This window comes from Musa acuminata, chromosome BXJ3-9, assembly GCF_036884655.1.
Source record: "Musa acuminata AAA Group cultivar baxijiao chromosome BXJ3-9, Cavendish_Baxijiao_AAA, whole genome shotgun sequence".
Taxonomy (NCBI): domain Eukaryota; kingdom Viridiplantae; phylum Streptophyta; class Magnoliopsida; order Zingiberales; family Musaceae; genus Musa; species Musa acuminata.
Genome location: NC_088357.1, coordinates 7,415,858 through 7,433,230, shown reverse-complemented (window position 1 = coordinate 7,433,230; position 17,373 = coordinate 7,415,858). Strand labels below are relative to the sequence as shown.

Below are 17,373 nucleotides of genomic sequence, written 5' to 3'. Positions count from 1 at the left end.
AATTATAAAGCACAAAAACATTTCATTTGATGGAGACAAGTTAAAAGATCCATAGGATGATGAATCTACAAATACTAGTGTTTTATTTGGCATCTCACATTCCATTACAATGTCTTCACAGATTCTGAATGTAAACATTGTTCCAAGAAAACAAAAACTGAAACAACATTTCGAATCCTCTCTGCACTTCATTAATCTTTGAATCCTGTAAAGTGTTGAAGGATCTGCCAGCAAAAGAAAACAAAATTAGTACACTTGCAGGCATTTCAGACTCACTTTACACAAAGGTAATACATTTGAGATAAAGATGGTTCCAGTTCCATGATGTGAGAGAACATCAAAGAGCATATATTCGATAAAGAAAAAAAATATATTGTAATTTGCTTCTTGGTTTTTATTACCAGAAACAACATTTTAAGACAATTCTATTTTTTAGCTCCGATGTTCTTGTCATTCGACTGATCACCAAAATAAGTTAAGATCATGACATAGTTTTTATAGACAACATGAATTTACCATGATAAATCATTGTCAAATGAAAACTTTTGCCTCCCCTCTAATCTGCCATCCACATTGTTCACATGCAGCCGGTATTATAAGCAGGTCCTCCAGTTTCAAGAGGCTTTTAGCTCACATTAAGCAGTATAATTTAGTAAATTAACCTTTGACTGATGGATGCTCAATTCAGTATGTCTTCATCATCTCAATAGCCCAGGAAGATCAGCAGTATATATGATTCAGTGAAGTGTAACGTGGTAGCTGCCATCCGCCCTTTTCCTTATTCTCTAGAAATAACACCAAACTTTTTCCCTTTGTATCCAAATCTCTTGGCCAGTCAAATTTTCCTGTTCCAATTCAGCACTAATCATCAAAAACGATGCCACTTACATCGAACCTGCTTGAATATCTTTGGTACCATATTCTCAGCAAGCGGCAGCCAGAGATCCTAATAGATTGAAGTGTGGGTGGCAGCTGTTCACTTGCAGAGAAGTAGAGTTCAGGGCAAGCAGTAATAGTCATGTGTTTCAAAAATGAAAGTGACAGTAGACCATCTACATAATAGGGCTCATAAGAAAAGGTCGAGAAACATTCAATAGAGATGAGCTTTGGGCACTCTGAAATAACAAGTTCTTCAAGTATTCTAAAATTATGCAATGGTAGGGATTCCAAGTTTGTGAGGCATGAAATCTTTAAGGTGGTGAGAGCAGTTAGACCTGGTAATGAATCAAGCAACATCCTCTCATTGCATCCACTCACCACCAGGTCACGGAGGGTTGGAAGCTCGGCAAGAGTATCGCTCATGCATTTCTCGACAACAAGCACTGAGAGGTAAGAGAGTTTGCGCAATTCCTTCATCACTGAAATGTTGGAAACATGCAAATTGAGTAGTGAGCTCAGGTTGGATGATAGGTCCAAAATCAGCTCAGGACAATTTTCAACTTTTATTTCCTGAACGGAAGGTGAGAGACATGGCAAGCCCCTCAGCTTGATACAATCTCTTACTATAAGCTGTCGAAGGGTAGGAAATTCACCATCTGATGCTCCCTGCCATACCTCCAGACCAGCCATGCTCATCAGTTCAAGCCTTCTCAGCGACGGAAAACCCTTCGTTGTGTCATTCCCATAAAACTCAAGGCCAATAGATTTTATTCCATGCAATCTCTCTAGGTATAGTTCCATGAGGTATTGCAGTTGGCCTAGAGCAGGGAGAACCATGCATTCAGGGCAGGACTCTAGTCTTATGTTTACTAGATTGGAGAAGGAAGGACTGGAAAGCCAACCAGCAAAACTCGAACCATTGTAACCTCTTATAGCAAGTCTGTTCAGGGTGGCATTTGGCTGAAGGCACTCAAGCACTTCATTAGCCTCATCATATGTACAACCTGTGGAATCCAGAGAAGGTTCCCATTCCAAATGCAACATGTATATGCATTGTCTGTTCAAACAAGCATTTCTTGCCTCTTCAACAGTAAAAATATCATTTAGTATTACTTCCATTGAGTCCAATCCTATAGAGAAAAACCAGGAAAGAAGAAGAACATTTCAAAACCTTGAGGACATCTTTTCTGGAAGAACAAATTCTCTTTATAATGCAGAAGCATATTAATTTGTTCATTAGCTCGATATCATAAAATATAATAGAATCCAGGAACAAAGATTAATCCTAAAAAAAGACTGTTACACAAAGTCAAACTACCAGAAGTGAGTTTGGCAAACTGCCAAATCGAAAGCAAAGAAGGGAAAGAAGTGAGTTTGGCAAACAGCCAAGTGAAACTACCGAGTCACTTCATCTATAGTTTGGTTCCCAGTTGAACATCTATAATTCGTGACAATCAAACCCATGATAAGACATCTCAATTATCACATTTCCAACACAACATTTCAAGTAGTCGTACAGTTTGGTTGTTCAATGAAGCTTAACTTTTCTAATCGACCAGGCAATTACAATCTTATGAAATGTTGTTGCTCATTATTTGTCATTTTTCTCAACCACCGTAATTATGTATCACATGTACAAACCTTATCTTTTCAAGACTTCTTTGTGCCATATGATAAACATGTGCAAGGCCTTTCCCATATTTTATTTTCGAGACCAAGTGAATTTCAAGTTTAGCAGAATCATATTAACTCCCATGGTCACATTACATAACTCACTTTATTTTAGCATATACAATTTAAAATTTTACATATGTTTATCAGGAACAAGAACACAAAAGCTATACATTTCTAGTAACATAGTGCTGATATGCATATTCAAAATACATATTTATCATTTCGGAGTTGTGACATTGGTAATCTTGATAGTATGAGCAGACCAGTACTACTCTCACTGTGTATTTAGACACAACAAAAATAAGCTGAACGCTAATTGTGCATTACCCAAGCAAAAATAAGTTCCTCCAATTGGAAGAGCTTCAAGGTTCATAATTGCTCCTTAGGTGATTAGGATTTTTAGACTAAATAAGTCTTCTAATATTGAAGGCAACCAATGTCAAGATTATAATAAAGGTGGAGCGATCCACTTTATTCCCAAAAAACTGATGTCAAGAGCAATAGAAATAATTTATGCTGGACCTAACCAGCACAACGGAGAATTCATGGCCTGGTATCCTCCAATAGCTGTGGGGAATTTCTATGTTTGTGTTCATCTAGTCCTGTACATGCTTCTGTACATCATTTTATTTCTGAAAAGATGGATGGCCAAGATTGTTGTTGAAGACAGTCTAAGACATTATATTTTGTAATTTCAGGTAAAAGAAGACTACATGTAATTTAGATTTACATCAACTATAAGAATTTGGAAAGCAAAGCTTATTACATTCTCTTCAAGTCGAGAAGCTAAAGAAGCCCTTATAAGTTAGTACCTCAAATCATATCTTACTAAAACTATACTAGAAGTAGCCAAAACCAATCATCCATGCCACACTTGAGCATTAGCATGTGTGTATTAGAGGGGGTGGTTGAGAATAGACCGAGCATGAAGAAAAGAATTGGATTTCTTGTAGCACCAAAAGTTATGAAAAGAGAAGGGGAGCTAACTGGAAAGAGAATTAACAGGCACAGAGTGATTGTTGACATATTGTTCAAGTAGATTATTCGAAGTAAAGTATATCGTAAACATACCTCGTATTTTTTGGACATGCAGCAACTTGCCGAGATTTTTGTGGCACCAATTTATCAGCAAGGAAGACCTGCTCACCTCAAGGAATCGAAGGCTTGCTGGAATTTGATACTCTGGTAAGAACTTGAGCTTGGGACATCCAACAATCTGAAGATGCTTAATGGATCCATGTTGTTGTATGCCAATGAAATGGGGAGAGCTCTCATAATATAATGTTTGGAGTTTTGAACAATATGAGATCCAAAGTATTTGTAAAGCAGTCAAGTTGTTCAGTGGAAGGCGCTCCAGAAACTGACAATTTACAACTACAAGTTCATTAAGTTGGGGGAGGTGACCTTGTTCAGCCCCAGACCATTCTACCAAATGTTCAATCCTATTCAGTTGAAGTATCTTAAGTGATGGAAATCCGCCACAAAAAAATGCAGGGCCAATATACTTCAGTCCTCTAATGTATTCCAAAGAGAGATGCTTGAGGGATAAGAGTTGTCCAAATGATGGCAAAGCCGAAAGCATACAACTCTGGAGTCTAATGGTGACTAATTTGCAGTATGAAGGATGACAGAGCCATTCTGATAGGTGATCATGCTTGTATTCATGTATCCTGACTTCTTGTATATTAGTGTGGGGCTGGAGACACTGAAGGACCGCAGAAGCATTATTCCGATATCCACTATCCTTACTCCATCGCAGGTCCAGAGTGGTTAGATCTGGTTTGCCTTTCAAATTAGCCTCCATTGCATCTTCCAGATAAGTAACATTTTCCAAATTCAGTATCTTAAGTTCTCCTTGGAGATCTGCTAGATCTTTGAGTTCTTCCATCCCTGCATAATCATGTCTGTTGGGCACATGAAATTCTGGCAACTGTTGAAGTTTCGTTAATCTTCCGATTCCCTCTGGAAATGCTGCACAATATGGACCATCAAGACATCTTAGGTTAATCAAGTTTGATGTGCCTTGAGGAAGCATGATTTTCTCTACACTATCCCATTCTAACGTCTGGAGGTTCTCGAGGGCACATATTGACTGTGGAAAGCTTTTCAAATTCACACTCAAAACACCAAGATAGCGGAGAAATTTTAAGTTGCCAACAGAATCAGGTAACCTAGGAGAAAATGTACAATCCAAAAATAGAACTCGTAGATATTTCAACTTTATGAACAAATCATTCAGGACATTAGCATGTCGGTGATGCATTAAAGGCTTGATCAAAGTCCCTGAAGTATAGTTCAAGAACAATGTCCGCAATGATTTGGCTGCAAAAAGGGGTCGAAAGTCTGCTTCAGTGGAAGTAGAACAAAAGGTCAATGAAGAATGCCGAACACCTCTAGGGAAATTGAGTTCCCTGTCTACCTCCATCCCACTACATTCTTTACCAGGAAGCACATCCATCCTGAAACACTCGCCTTCGGAAATAGATACAGCAAGATCATGAACAAGGTCATGCATGACAAAGTATCCATCTTCTTTGCTGTGCTGGAAGAAAGATCGTGAGAGCAGAACATCAAAATATTCACAACCGACATCCTCTACCTTTCTTCTTCCATCAGTCTCAATGAAATCTTGTGCAACCCACATTCGGACAGTCTTCTGCCTCAAAAACTGGTGCCCTTTTCCAAATATCGAGCAATAAGTAAAACATTGCTTTATTGGTGTCGGCAATTGTAGGTAGCTCAGCATGAGGATGGGTACGATGCTGTCTTGGCATCCACTAAGATCCCACATATTACTCTCTAAGATCTCAGACCATCTATCCTCATGTTCTTCACCCCGTAAAAGCAATCCAAGCACTTTCAAGGTAAGAGGCAAACCTTTGCACTTTTGGACAATTTTCTTGCCGATTTTTACCAGGCATTTATCTTGTGTTTGGCCATGGAATGCTTTTTCGCAGAACAATGACCAGCAGTCATCATCCTTAAGAGGCTCCAGATTGTAGGAAGGCTTTGTGCCCATGGACTTTGCAACACTGTGACTCCTGGTGGTCAGTAGAACTTTACTTTCTTTGTGTGCCGAAAGCAAAGGGATTCGCAGGTTCTCCCAGTGGCTTCCGCTGTCGTCCCATACATCATCCAACACCAGAAAGAAGCACTTCCCTGCTACTTTCTCCTCCAGTTCGGATTGGAGCAGATGCAGCTCCGAGAGAAGGCAAGGTTCTCCTGTCGCGCATTCCACCATTGCCCTTGTCAGCTTGATCACATCGAAGTCTTGGGAGACATGGATCCACATTCTCACCTCAAAATGCTTCATTTGATCATCGTTGTAGATCAGTTGTGCAAGGGTTGTCTTCCCTAGTCCTGCCATCCCAACGATGGGGAGCACGGTCAACTTCGCGGCATTCGACTCCCCATCAGTCGACGGCGGCGGCAGCTGCTTCAATATCTCCTCCTTATCTTTATCCCTGCCAAACACAAGGGATTCGCCATCCATGAGGCCGCCAGTCGGCCGCCAACATCGGGTATCGGCACGCTTCGCTCCACCTTCCTCACCCGCTTGAACGACTTCCCTTACCCTCGATATCTCCTGAAATCTCTCCCTTAGTCCCTTCAACCCCACAGCCAGGGCGATGAGTACCAAAGGAGCCACGTCGGCGACAGGAGGGGCCGAAAGAGGTGGGTTGGCAGCATCAACCGTGCTCCGGAGCTGGTAATTGAACTCCTCCATCACGTCCTCGGCGTCGTAGGCCGAGGCCCTGAGCTGGGCGAGCCAGCGCTTGGCCGACTCGTCGGTGGCCTGCTTCTCCTCCGCACCGTGCACGGCGGATCTGATGCTCGTCAAGGTCCGCTGCAGTTCGGCGATGTCTTCCCGCAGCCCGGGGATGCACGGCGGCAAGGCGTTCGATCCCCGGATGAAGGCTTCAAGGGAGTCCACCAGATTCAGGACACGGGTGATGATCGCGACGGCCATCTCTTTCTCTTCTCCCTCTCGCTTGTTCGCTCGCTCGCTTTTCGTACGAGGGCAGAGGAGGAGACAAGTATTGTCTCCGACGATCGTGCAGTCGAGTGGGAGAGACTTTGATCAGTCAAAGTCTAACTTGAATTTGTTTATTATAATTTCTATAAAAAAAATACAGCTTCATGAGACTTTGACCGGTCAAAGTCTAACTTGAATTTAATAACATATGACGTATTTTCGAAAAAAAAATCACTATTTTGACAAATTTTTGCGAAACACCTCATACTTTAAAAAATTTTATGAGGTAGTTTTTTATAAATAATCATTTTACCCTACATCGTCGATCTACACCATCATCGCATCGCCTTCGTTCCCTTAGCCCTCACGAAGCTATCGTGTAAGGGGCCATTGTCGTAGCCTCCACAACCCTCCTTCCTCATCGAGAGCAAGGCCTTTGCCTCCGATGGACTCACCCAACAATGAAGGCGCAACAACCCTCACTAGACTCAATGACAAAGGTGTAGCCTTCACCTATAATGAGCCTTCCACGGAGGTGCAACAACGAGAGTGTGGCCTCTACCTTCATTGGACACGCCCAACGACAAAGGTATAGTAGCCCTGGCCGAACACCATTGGATCTAGCGATAACAAGGGTGGGCCACTAGGGATGTCAATGAGGCAAGTCGAGGAAGGTCCAATGGTGACAAGGGCGAGCTGCTATGAATGTCAATGACGTGGGGCAAGGAAAAGAATGCTTCTTCTATCCATATCCCTATCTCATCTCCTATTCCTCATCCAAGCCCCATTACCGCTTTAAATGAGGTCTGGGCGGGAACCTACGGTACTCCATATCTTCTCAATTAATTCATTCAATTAAAAAAAAATAAAACTACTGTCAAACCTAATTAACAATACTAAAATTTATACATAACAAAAGATAAATATATTCAAATATAAACTGAATCAAAATTATCATAACTAGAGACAATAACAATATGGAGAAAGATTGGGAAGAGGCGTGGGGGAAGGGTGCAGGGGCGACAATGACCGATGAGATAGGGCCACGAGGTGGACAAGAACGACTACGATGGGAGAGCGGAAGACTGTGATAAAGGGTTAGGACTTTTGCAATAAAAAGGGAAGCTGAGAAGAGAGAGAAGAGAGAAACGAGTGCGTGATGGGAAGAAAAATGAGGAGAGAGAGAAAAATACCGAGGAATCATCGTCGCTATTCATTGATTGCCATTTATAGCCACCAATCACTTGAGGAATTATCGTTTGTTGATTGAGAGAAGATGAATGATGAATACAAAGTCAAATAGTCATTGTGGTGCTGCATATGATTAGGGATTGAGCACACATAACGTATAGTCATTGAATGAGAAGATATTTCATTTGATTCAATTGAACCAAATGAATTTTAATTAAATCATAATCGATTCAATCAAGGTTCACCTAGTCCAATTTGAATAATAAAAGTTTAGCTTGTTCGGTGTTTGGACCTAGTATCTCAACTCACATATTAATGAGACTAGTACAAGTACAAATATAAGGTAGGGAGTGCTATACCTATCCTCGCCCCGTATTTACATTGGTAATATAAAATATTCCCCATCTTCACCCCATCAGGGGTGGGTCCCCATGGATACTCATACCTATGGGTATAATTGACATCCTTACGGGTCACCCCCATTATTATTTACTCATAGTCAATGATGATAGTCACCTGTGTTTTTTTCTCGCACGAGAGTAGTAAAAATTATCGCTATCACGCCCCCCTCCTTCCTCGCATGAGGGCAAGGCAGATAGAGGTAGATTCGAGGGGGTGGACGTGGTGGAGGCAATAACATAACCGTGATGGAGAGCAATGGTATAAGAGTAAAATAATATGAGAGCTGTGTGATTTTTTTAGATGCTTTACGATAATTTATCATAAATAAGAGTCTTTTTGATAATTCATCCTACGAAAAATATATAGTCATAAAAAATTAAAATTATAAAATTATGCATTTAAAAAAATATTTATGATCTAAAATTTTCATAAAAAAGAAAAAAAATCTCAGAATTGGCATTCGAAAAAAAATTCATTTAATTGCAAAGGGGACTTGAGAATTAGAATCCCCTAACTTGAGAAAAGTGGAAAGATAAGGCTCGAGATGTAATAGTCAATGGATGTGATGGCTTAGGGCTCATCTCATCATTATTATATCGATGAGTGTAATGTATGTCGAGCTCTTATCATGAGATGAGACTCTATAGAGTCCTATAACATAGGATAGAGAATAAGCATGTTGAGATATACAAATGCTGCCCCCTTTTTTTTCTTGTATTAAAATATAAATAAATAAATCATACCCCCTTTGGTGATGGTGACTTTAATTTTGCTCGGAATCAACTTGGCAATTATACTACTCAAATATTATTTTTAAATAAAAATAATTGGTCAATCACATACTTATTCAGTGGAAAAGTCTTCGATACCAAAATAAGAATAAAAAAATTTAAAAATAAATTAAAAAAATAGTCAATGTAATTAATATTTACGAAAACTTAAATTTCTCACTATACGAGAATAAATAATTAATTAATAAGTCTTTCTCCATAATAACTAAAGTTCGGAATACTTCGTATTCATAAAAATATTATAAAAAAAATCTTAAGAATACATAGTTATTTTGTAAGTTTTTTCCTTACCAAAATCTTTATATACATAAATATTTGATTTTTTTTTATTCTTCAAATAAGTAATTTGAATCACTCCATAAATATTATATTTATGAAGCACAAAGAACACAGGAAATAGGTTTAGTAGAAATCGTCTCCATGTCCTAAGTCGAAGGTCTTGATGGATGACATACGATGAGATGGCGCCATTATCTACCACATGTATCGATTTGGATCATCCATGCGAAGCTTTCTTATCCATACATATATCTAAGTTGAGTTAATGCTAATTATAGCTCGTTTAATTTCTATCTCGCGTCATCCATCCAATTAAAAGGGTCGATTTCTATGTGAAGCCTTCAAAATGAGCATATCAATAAACGCCGATACAAGTGATAAAATGTCATAGTAATCTCTTTTTTCTGACTTAACATTGACAAGTCTGAAAATATAATTTTAATTTTGATGAACACATATAGTTTCACATCGATCAAAAATAAATTAAAGCCTTATTTAAGTATTAAGTCTATGCATATTTTACGATCTATTAAATTATAAAAAAGATAACTCATCCGATAAGTTGCGTAAGAGAATTAAATTCATAATTAATTAGTACATTATTATACAAGTGATAAATCCTAATTTTGAATTTTCATAGATATTATTTAATGAGGAATTTTCTTTATAAAATTTCATCCATATCCCTTAAAAAAATCACATTTCTCTCTTTAAACTTCGAATGTTTATAAATATATATATGACTATTTTTTAAAAAGTATATATTTTAGATTTTTTCAAACAAAGTTCTCTTTTTTTTTCAAATATCATCCCTAAATTCAAAAATTCTGAAATAATCTCATTTCTCATCCCCCTTATCTTCGTTCTCGATCATCTTCTTCCGAGCCATCCTTTCTCTTTTATCTTTTTCTTTCTTTCTCTCTTTTCTCATAGCTCATCCTTTTCTCTTCTCTCTCTCCTCTTCTTTTCATTATCTCTTTCTCGACGAGGAGAGGACGAAGACAGTGTGATCCAATTTACAAGGATAAAAATATAAAAAGATTAAAAAATAAATTATGATTATGATTGAGGATTCTAAATTTTGAATAAATATTTTATGAAGATTGATCTCTACGAGGATACAATCATATCAATAAATAATATTATCCTCTTTAAAACAAAGATCAAATTATATATTTGATTCGATATAATTATAAAATTTTTATTTTTCTCATTTTTTCTTATATTTAGTTTAAAACATTGTAATATATCAACGAGAGACAAATAAATAAATCATGCTCTTTTTCTTTAATGATGTGAGGGCATAATTATATTTGGATGATATGATTCTGAGGTAGAATTTACTCCTTGAATTATTTTATTATTATTATTATTATTATTATTTTATCTCTCTATCATGAAGACAAAGGAAATCTGATGCTATTCGTCCACCATCACAATAGAGCTACAGTGGGGGAGGTGGGGACAGCAAAGGAGGAAAAGGAAAGGAGGAGAAAGGAGTGATAGCTTTGGGACTTTTGAATTCAAGAATATTGTTTGTAAAAAATCAAAAAATACAAAAATATTATTCCTTAATTTCTCTATTCATACACTCTTTCCCAAACAAAAGAAATGATAGTTTGCGTTAATATCCGTAAGAATTTACCCTCTTCCAAATTGTTAGGAAGTTTTCTCTATCCTCACAAATTTGAAAATAATAATATTATTTTTTTTATAAATTCGGATATAATTTATATATTTTCTCCAAATATTAAAATCCTCAAAGCTTCTAATTGTGATTAGCATTAATATATCGAGTCAAATAAATGTATTCAAAAATATAAAATACATAATATAATATCTTTAGTATCACATTGGAGTTTCTAAATGATGTTAATCTATGATAGCTAACAGAGATTAAGCACAATAATCTAAAAACAGTGCCATTATGATGAATAATTTAGAAAAAGTATTTGACCGATTCGTCCTTTTGTAGGAATATTAATGTAAATTTTATGTTTGTGAAGGGTTTTTTATGAAATTTCCTGTTGATGGGGAGGAATATGTAATTTTGTGATTTAGTCCCTCGACAACTCCAAAATACGCACACCGCAGAAACGAAGGTCCCTCGATCCGCCATAAGGAAAGATAATTTTGTTATTTAGTCCCTTGACTAATTCAAAATACGCACGTCAAAGGAATGAAGGTCCCCCTCTTCCATGGGAAGGACGTAACGAGGTATTTTTGTTCTTTAGTCCCTATAAAATTCAAAATACCCACATCACAGGAAACTAAGGTCCCCCTCAATCCCCCCACTTCTACGGAACACTGTGAGGGAAAGAGAGAGAGAGAGAGAGAGAGAGAGCGCTAACCGTTCAACCCCATGGCTACGGCCGAAACGGGTGGCGATCGTCCGTGCGACCACACCCTGGACCTCCCCGATGACTGCCTGATCGTTGTATTCAACTTCCTCGGCACCGGCGACCGCAACCGCTGCTCCCTCGTTTGCCGCCGTTGGCTCGTCGTCGAGGCTCGCAGCCGCCGCCGTCTCTCCCTAGACGCCCGGGCGCCCCTCCTGGAGGCCGCCCCCGGTCTCTTGGCTCGCTTCGACGCCGTCTCCAGCCTCGCCCTCCGCTGCGACCGCCGCTCTGAGAGCATCGGGGACGACGCCCTCGACCTCATCGGCCGCTGCTGCTCTGCCCTCGCCCGCTTCAAGCTCCGTGCCTGCCGTCGCGTCACCGATCTCGGCGTATTCGCTCTCGCTGGCCACTGCCCGGCCCTCCGCCGCTTCTCCTGCGCCTCCTGCTCCTTCGGCCCCGCCGGCATCGAAGCCATCCTCCGCGGCTGCCCCTTCCTCGAGGACCTCTCCGTTAAGCGCCTGCGCGGCCTCGCCAACGCCGAACCTGAGGCCCTCGGTCTCCCGGCCTCCTCCTCCGCCCTCCGCTCCATCTGCCTCAAGGAGCTCTACAACGCCCAGCTCTTCACCCCGCTCATCGCTAGCTCCCCCAATCTCAGAACCCTCAAGATCATCCGCTGCTCCGGCGAATGGGACCTCCTCCTCGTGGAGATCGCTGGACGGGTTCCCCAGATTGCCGAGGTCCACCTCGAGAAGCTCCAGGTCAGCGACCGCGGCCTCCTTGCCCTCTCCTCCTGCCTGGCTCTCGAAGTGCTCCACCTCGTCAAGACCCCCGAATGCACCGACGCCGGGGTTGCCGCTGTCGCTGAAAGATGTCGCCTCCTCCGTAAGATCCACATCGACGGGTGGAGGATGAACCGGATCGGCGATTATGGTCTCATGGCCATCGCGAGGGGCTGCCCCGAATTGCAGGAACTCGTCCTGATCGGGATCAGTCCGACGGGGGCGAGCATGGATCACATCGCGAGCAGTTGCCGCGGTCTTGAGCGCCTGGCACTATGCGGCTGTGAGACCATTGGCGATGCCGAGATCGCTTGCATCGCTGCCAAGTGCACAGCTCTGAAGAAGCTGTGCATCAAAGGGTGCCCGGTCTCAGACCGTGGCTTGGAGGCACTCGCCGAGGGGAGCCCTAGCTTGATCAAGGTAAAGCTGAAGAGGTGCCGGGGGGTGACGCTGGAGGGCGTAGAGTGGTTAATGGCCGCCAGGGGAGGGCCGCTAGCTGTCAGCTTGGATGCAGTCGAGCTCCAGGAGCCGCATGTGAGCATGTGCGAGACTGGGATTCAGGAAAGTGGGATCGAGGAGCTCTCTGCTCTCACGGATGACATTGCGACGTTAGATCTTCCTTCAAGCAGTAATGATCAACCCACACTGTCAAAATCGCGGGTTAGGAGCTTCTTGGCATCTGCTGTCAGAAAATGGTCGAGTGGGGGTGGCAATTCTCACTAGCCCTGAAAGAAATGTACTGTTTTGTTGTAGCTAACTTCCTTATATCATTGATAAAATTATTATTCTTGTTGCTGGTGTTTATCTATACATGTTTTGCTTTGGAATCAAGCATATGCACTAAGTGTTTATTTGATGTTATCTTAATCCATACTCTGCATCTTTGCAAGCAACTTCTTCATTCTTGTATCGATGATCAGTTCTGGTGGAAGAATCTCAGCTTTTTTGTACTTCTAAAAAGTTTGAGGCTTCTCATATTTTGGTGTTTGTCGTTAGGTTTAATCAAGGCATAACTGTAAGTTGCAGTATATTGCTTAACCTGGCATGACAGTATATTGCTTCTCATATTTTGGCCTGCTTAGAAATGTGCTTTCATGCAGAAGGTGAAGTAATGAAGTTTCACATGCCTTTTTTTCCTGCAGCGTTGACGTTTATTGAGCATGCCATTATTTTCTGGACACTAATGTACAGAGCCATGGCCTGAAGGAGGTTCTTAGCTACCAAATGGACTTGCAATTATTGTATGCTTCTATTCTAAATTTTGGTCTAAAGGTTGAAAACAGAACATTTTACCATAGACCATTTAGAGTAGATAAATTGTACAATCATATGTATATATTGGTATATAATTCAGGTAAATCATGCCCATTGCCTTTACTCTAGATTGGCCTATTGATGTAATGTTCTTTGTTGCTTTCTCTCTGTTCCCTACATGTTGCGTTTTTGTTCACACTTTTGGTTGCCTAAAGTTTGGATATTAACTCTATTTTAGATTAAATGGGTATGATACAACCAAATCACGAGAGCTGATATTTCAGTTGCCAACTGAAATATGTTAAAGCTACTTAAAAGATGACTAGTTCATTTATTTGCATTTGCTATCCGGCTGCAGGAGCAGGATGTGAACATGACTGAAAGCGGGATGGAGGAAAACGAGGTAGAGGAGATTTGCAAATGTGCTCCCTTCGAGCAATGAGGAATTCCTTAGCATCCACTCTCAGGAAATTGTCGGGCAGGAGCGGTGATTCTCATGAGCCATGAAAGAGAAGATCTCTTTTGCTGCTTGTGTTGATCTTCAGCTATCCATGCATCTATTGGTGACTCGATTAAATTTTTCATGACAATGATAGTATTGTTGTTGTGCGTATTGCTGGTTTTTATCTGTATATTTCTTTTCTTTGGAATGATATGTTGTCATTTGTCTGTTTAGGATGTGTTACATGAATCTTTAGTTGAGCCCATTGATCTTTATGTGCAACTTGTTCCATTCTTTCTTAGATGATCAGTGCTTGTGGATAACTTTCTCGACCTGTCTGTGGCTTACATCTCTCGAATACTTGTCTTGAGATTCCGTGGCAGTGATGAGGTCCATGCGGAACCCAACTGTTGCCATGTCGTTCTCCAATAACAATACAGAAGGTGAAATAAATAAGTCACAAACACTTTAGGGAAACTATTTTGAAAGTTCAAACTACATATGTCTTAAAACGATTACGTTTGTTTCTAGGCTTACCTGTGATATTGATATAGGTTAATGTTCACCTAATAGGTACTCAATATTCCTCTTTGTACAGATTGACATGTCATCACATTTCTACTATTGATTCTTCCATGAAGATGGTATTGTCTAGAGGTGGCATGTAACTTCATGATCAAGTTATTTCATTATGTTTTTTGTTTGCAGTGATTTTTTGGTACTTAGACATGTTTATGGAAGGTCTGAATTTTGATGTCTAATAATCATTCCAAAGACATACCTAGATCATTTCTTCTTTATGCTCTGTTGTGAGTCCCAGATATGCTCAGCAAGACGATCATCTTAGTTTTCGATCGGACAAAGTTGTTTCTTTAGAATTTATTTACTGGATGATTCTCTAACTGATAGGCCTCTCTTACCATTCTGAGGTGTACAATAGACAATTTAACCTGGTCCTGAGTATTATATTCTGGATACAAGAACTATGCTAATCATCTTCAGCCTACTTTTAGTCTATTTATCATTTCTTCAAGTTCAAGAGCGATGTATGTATTACAAAAATGCTCTCAATCCTTTCATTCTGATATATATTACAAAAATTCTCTCCTAGGATGAGAATCATGGATATATGTGTAGCATGTATTTTTCAACCACATAACTTAGCTCTAGAGGGCACAACAATGGGAAGTGCCTTAATACCCTAGAGGCTGAGGAGAGAAAGTAGGAATCCCCTTGAGGAGGGGTTTCCGTCTCTCTGGCTAGTTGGTGAGACAATAGCTTACCTTTGATCAAATTATACTTCTTCAATTTGAACTTTTTTAAGTTTAACTTAGAGAAAATTCTGATCCTACTTCTAGAGGTTAAATTTTTTTAGATTGAATTACTTACTGGGTTCTTTACAGAACATGTTGAGCTTCTTCTTCTTTAGTTGGTCTATAATGAAATGAAACCAGTGTTAAGAAAAAGATTCAAGGTGCCAAAGAGAAAGTAAATTATAACATGTCATATGTACAATATGCAGTAAACTGGAGTGACAGACTGAATCATGAAGGAATCAGACAAATCTTATTGTAACAATTAGGTTGTTTAAGTATTGTCAATGCGACCCCATGTCTTCTTTGATTGATTGTTACGTCTGGGTCAAGAAGAGATAAGAAATTTGCTTATACCAGTTTATGAATCTAAAATTTGCATCTTAATGCTTAGAAATCTTAGATATTGGGGCAGTAAATATTAATTCTTGTACATTTAGTGACTTCACTATCGTTATCTGTCCCGCAGATATATCGGAAAGAAAAGAACTGTTGAGGTCGGTCGACTGTTGAAGCTCTCTTAGTAAGTTCATAATTTTTTCTGGATATCATCTGTCTGGGTAATTAAAAGTTTATGCATGATTGCAGTGGTGTGAAAAAAATGTTCTATTTCCTGTATGATGATACAAATGTGGCAACCTAATTTCTTGATTAGTACTTCTCAAAAAGCACATGAAAACTGCTGAAAGTTTTTTTTCCTTCTTACCAAAGTATTGCCTTGACTTAGCTCGGTACAGAACAACTAACAACCTTTGTATGTTTCAGCTAAGAAGTCAGAGTCTGGTATCCTTTCCTAAACTCTGGCTCATCTCTAGGTGTTTATGTTTAAACAGGATATCGGCGGCGACGGTCGAACGAATTGTTCTCGAATTCTGCTGTCTCAAATTCGTGAATGCTGTAAGTATCCATAATATTCATGAGTCAGACACTCATTTAGTGTCAAAGCTGCTAAGCATAGTGTGTGCAGTATGACATGTTTATAGTTCATTTGCAACAATTTAAGAAAATTTTCCTTAATGTTGCTTAGGACTTGGGAGTCACTGAAAGCTATGGAGCTTCCATATCAGTCCATGATCAACCCACCCCGCACCAGTGACATCACAGCCACCATGGTAACACATCTTCCCTTCTCTTCTGTTCTTCATCTTCTTTATTCTGCATAATGCTGGTCATTGAATAGGCATGCAACCTCAACCATAATTCTGTAGGATCGATGGGTGCCACTCCACTCCATCAATTGCATTATTTGTGAGCTGTTCATCTATCTATTCTTCCCATGTACTATTCTTCAACCTGGAGTCCAAAAGAGGTTTCAGAGAACCCTCATGTCTCTGTCTTGCTGGCCTTAGAAAACCTCGTCTACCAGTCTTTGACATTTTGTAAGGCCAGCAGCCTCACTTCCACATGGTAGCACATGTGTTAGGCCTTGACATTAAATTAGGCATGTCCGGAGGAAATCCCATCACAGGGCTCCGCAAGTATGTCATCCCACAACCGGATTGGACCGGCCGGTTCAGTAGTGAATCATTGAATCGATCCCACAAGCGGATCGTTGTCCGGTCTGATTTCGATGACATAAACGACGACCCTGGCGTCGGCTTTGCCCGACGCGTCGGTGCTGTGACAACTAATTAGCTTGGAAAAGTTGAATACGTCGATGGGACTTCCACCCACCTCTCTCCACACTTACTTATTCATGCTGCAGATGACCGGAGTGGAACGGCTGACATAATTTGTTGACTGGAAATTGGTGGTCTGAACCCTGCAAGACACTGTGTGTCTTTCCTGATCACTTGGTTCTGACGTCGACTTTGGCACTCAGGCACTTGGAAACATATGTACATTAGCAATGGCAATCTGCCTAACTCACACGACCCAATTCGATCATCGATCAGGCTGGGAATGAACGTATGCGGAAAAATCTTTCCAAGTTTCCTGTCAAGTGATGTTAGAGTTTTGTTAATTTGTTCTCCGATTATTATGTTGGACAAAGTAGTCGAATCATATTAGAATATATATATATATTTGCTGATATATTTCCTGTTCTCAATTAT

The 17,373-nt window shown here is 40.1% G+C and overlaps 2 protein-coding genes across 2 annotated transcripts; one reads left to right on the top strand and one right to left on the bottom strand.

The window, feature by feature from the left end:
* Positions 1–52: 52 nt before the first annotated feature.
* On the bottom strand, positions 53–6,605 carry LOC135648738 (disease resistance protein RGA2-like). The gene is made up of 3 exons (XM_065166656.1): positions 3,625–6,605; positions 517–2,009; positions 53–224 (listed from the first exon to the last, which is right to left on the bottom strand). Exons 1-2 carry the CDS (start codon positions 6,521–6,523, stop codon positions 862–864), a joined length of 4,047 nt encoding a protein of 1,348 aa, XP_065022728.1. The 5' UTR covers positions 6,524–6,605; the 3' UTR covers positions 53–224; positions 517–861.
* A 4,877-nt stretch (positions 6,606–11,482) lies between these two features.
* On the top strand, positions 11,483–17,353 carry LOC135650121 (F-box protein At1g47056-like). Its single transcript, XM_065169277.1, has 6 exons — positions 11,483–13,046; positions 13,923–14,449; positions 15,789–15,842; positions 16,153–16,216; positions 16,347–16,431; positions 17,025–17,353. Exon 1 carries the CDS (start codon positions 11,555–11,557, stop codon positions 13,031–13,033), a length of 1,479 nt encoding a protein of 492 aa, XP_065025349.1. The 5' UTR covers positions 11,483–11,554; the 3' UTR covers positions 13,034–13,046; positions 13,923–14,449; positions 15,789–15,842; positions 16,153–16,216; positions 16,347–16,431; positions 17,025–17,353.
* The last annotated feature ends 20 nt before the right edge of the window (positions 17,354–17,373 follow it).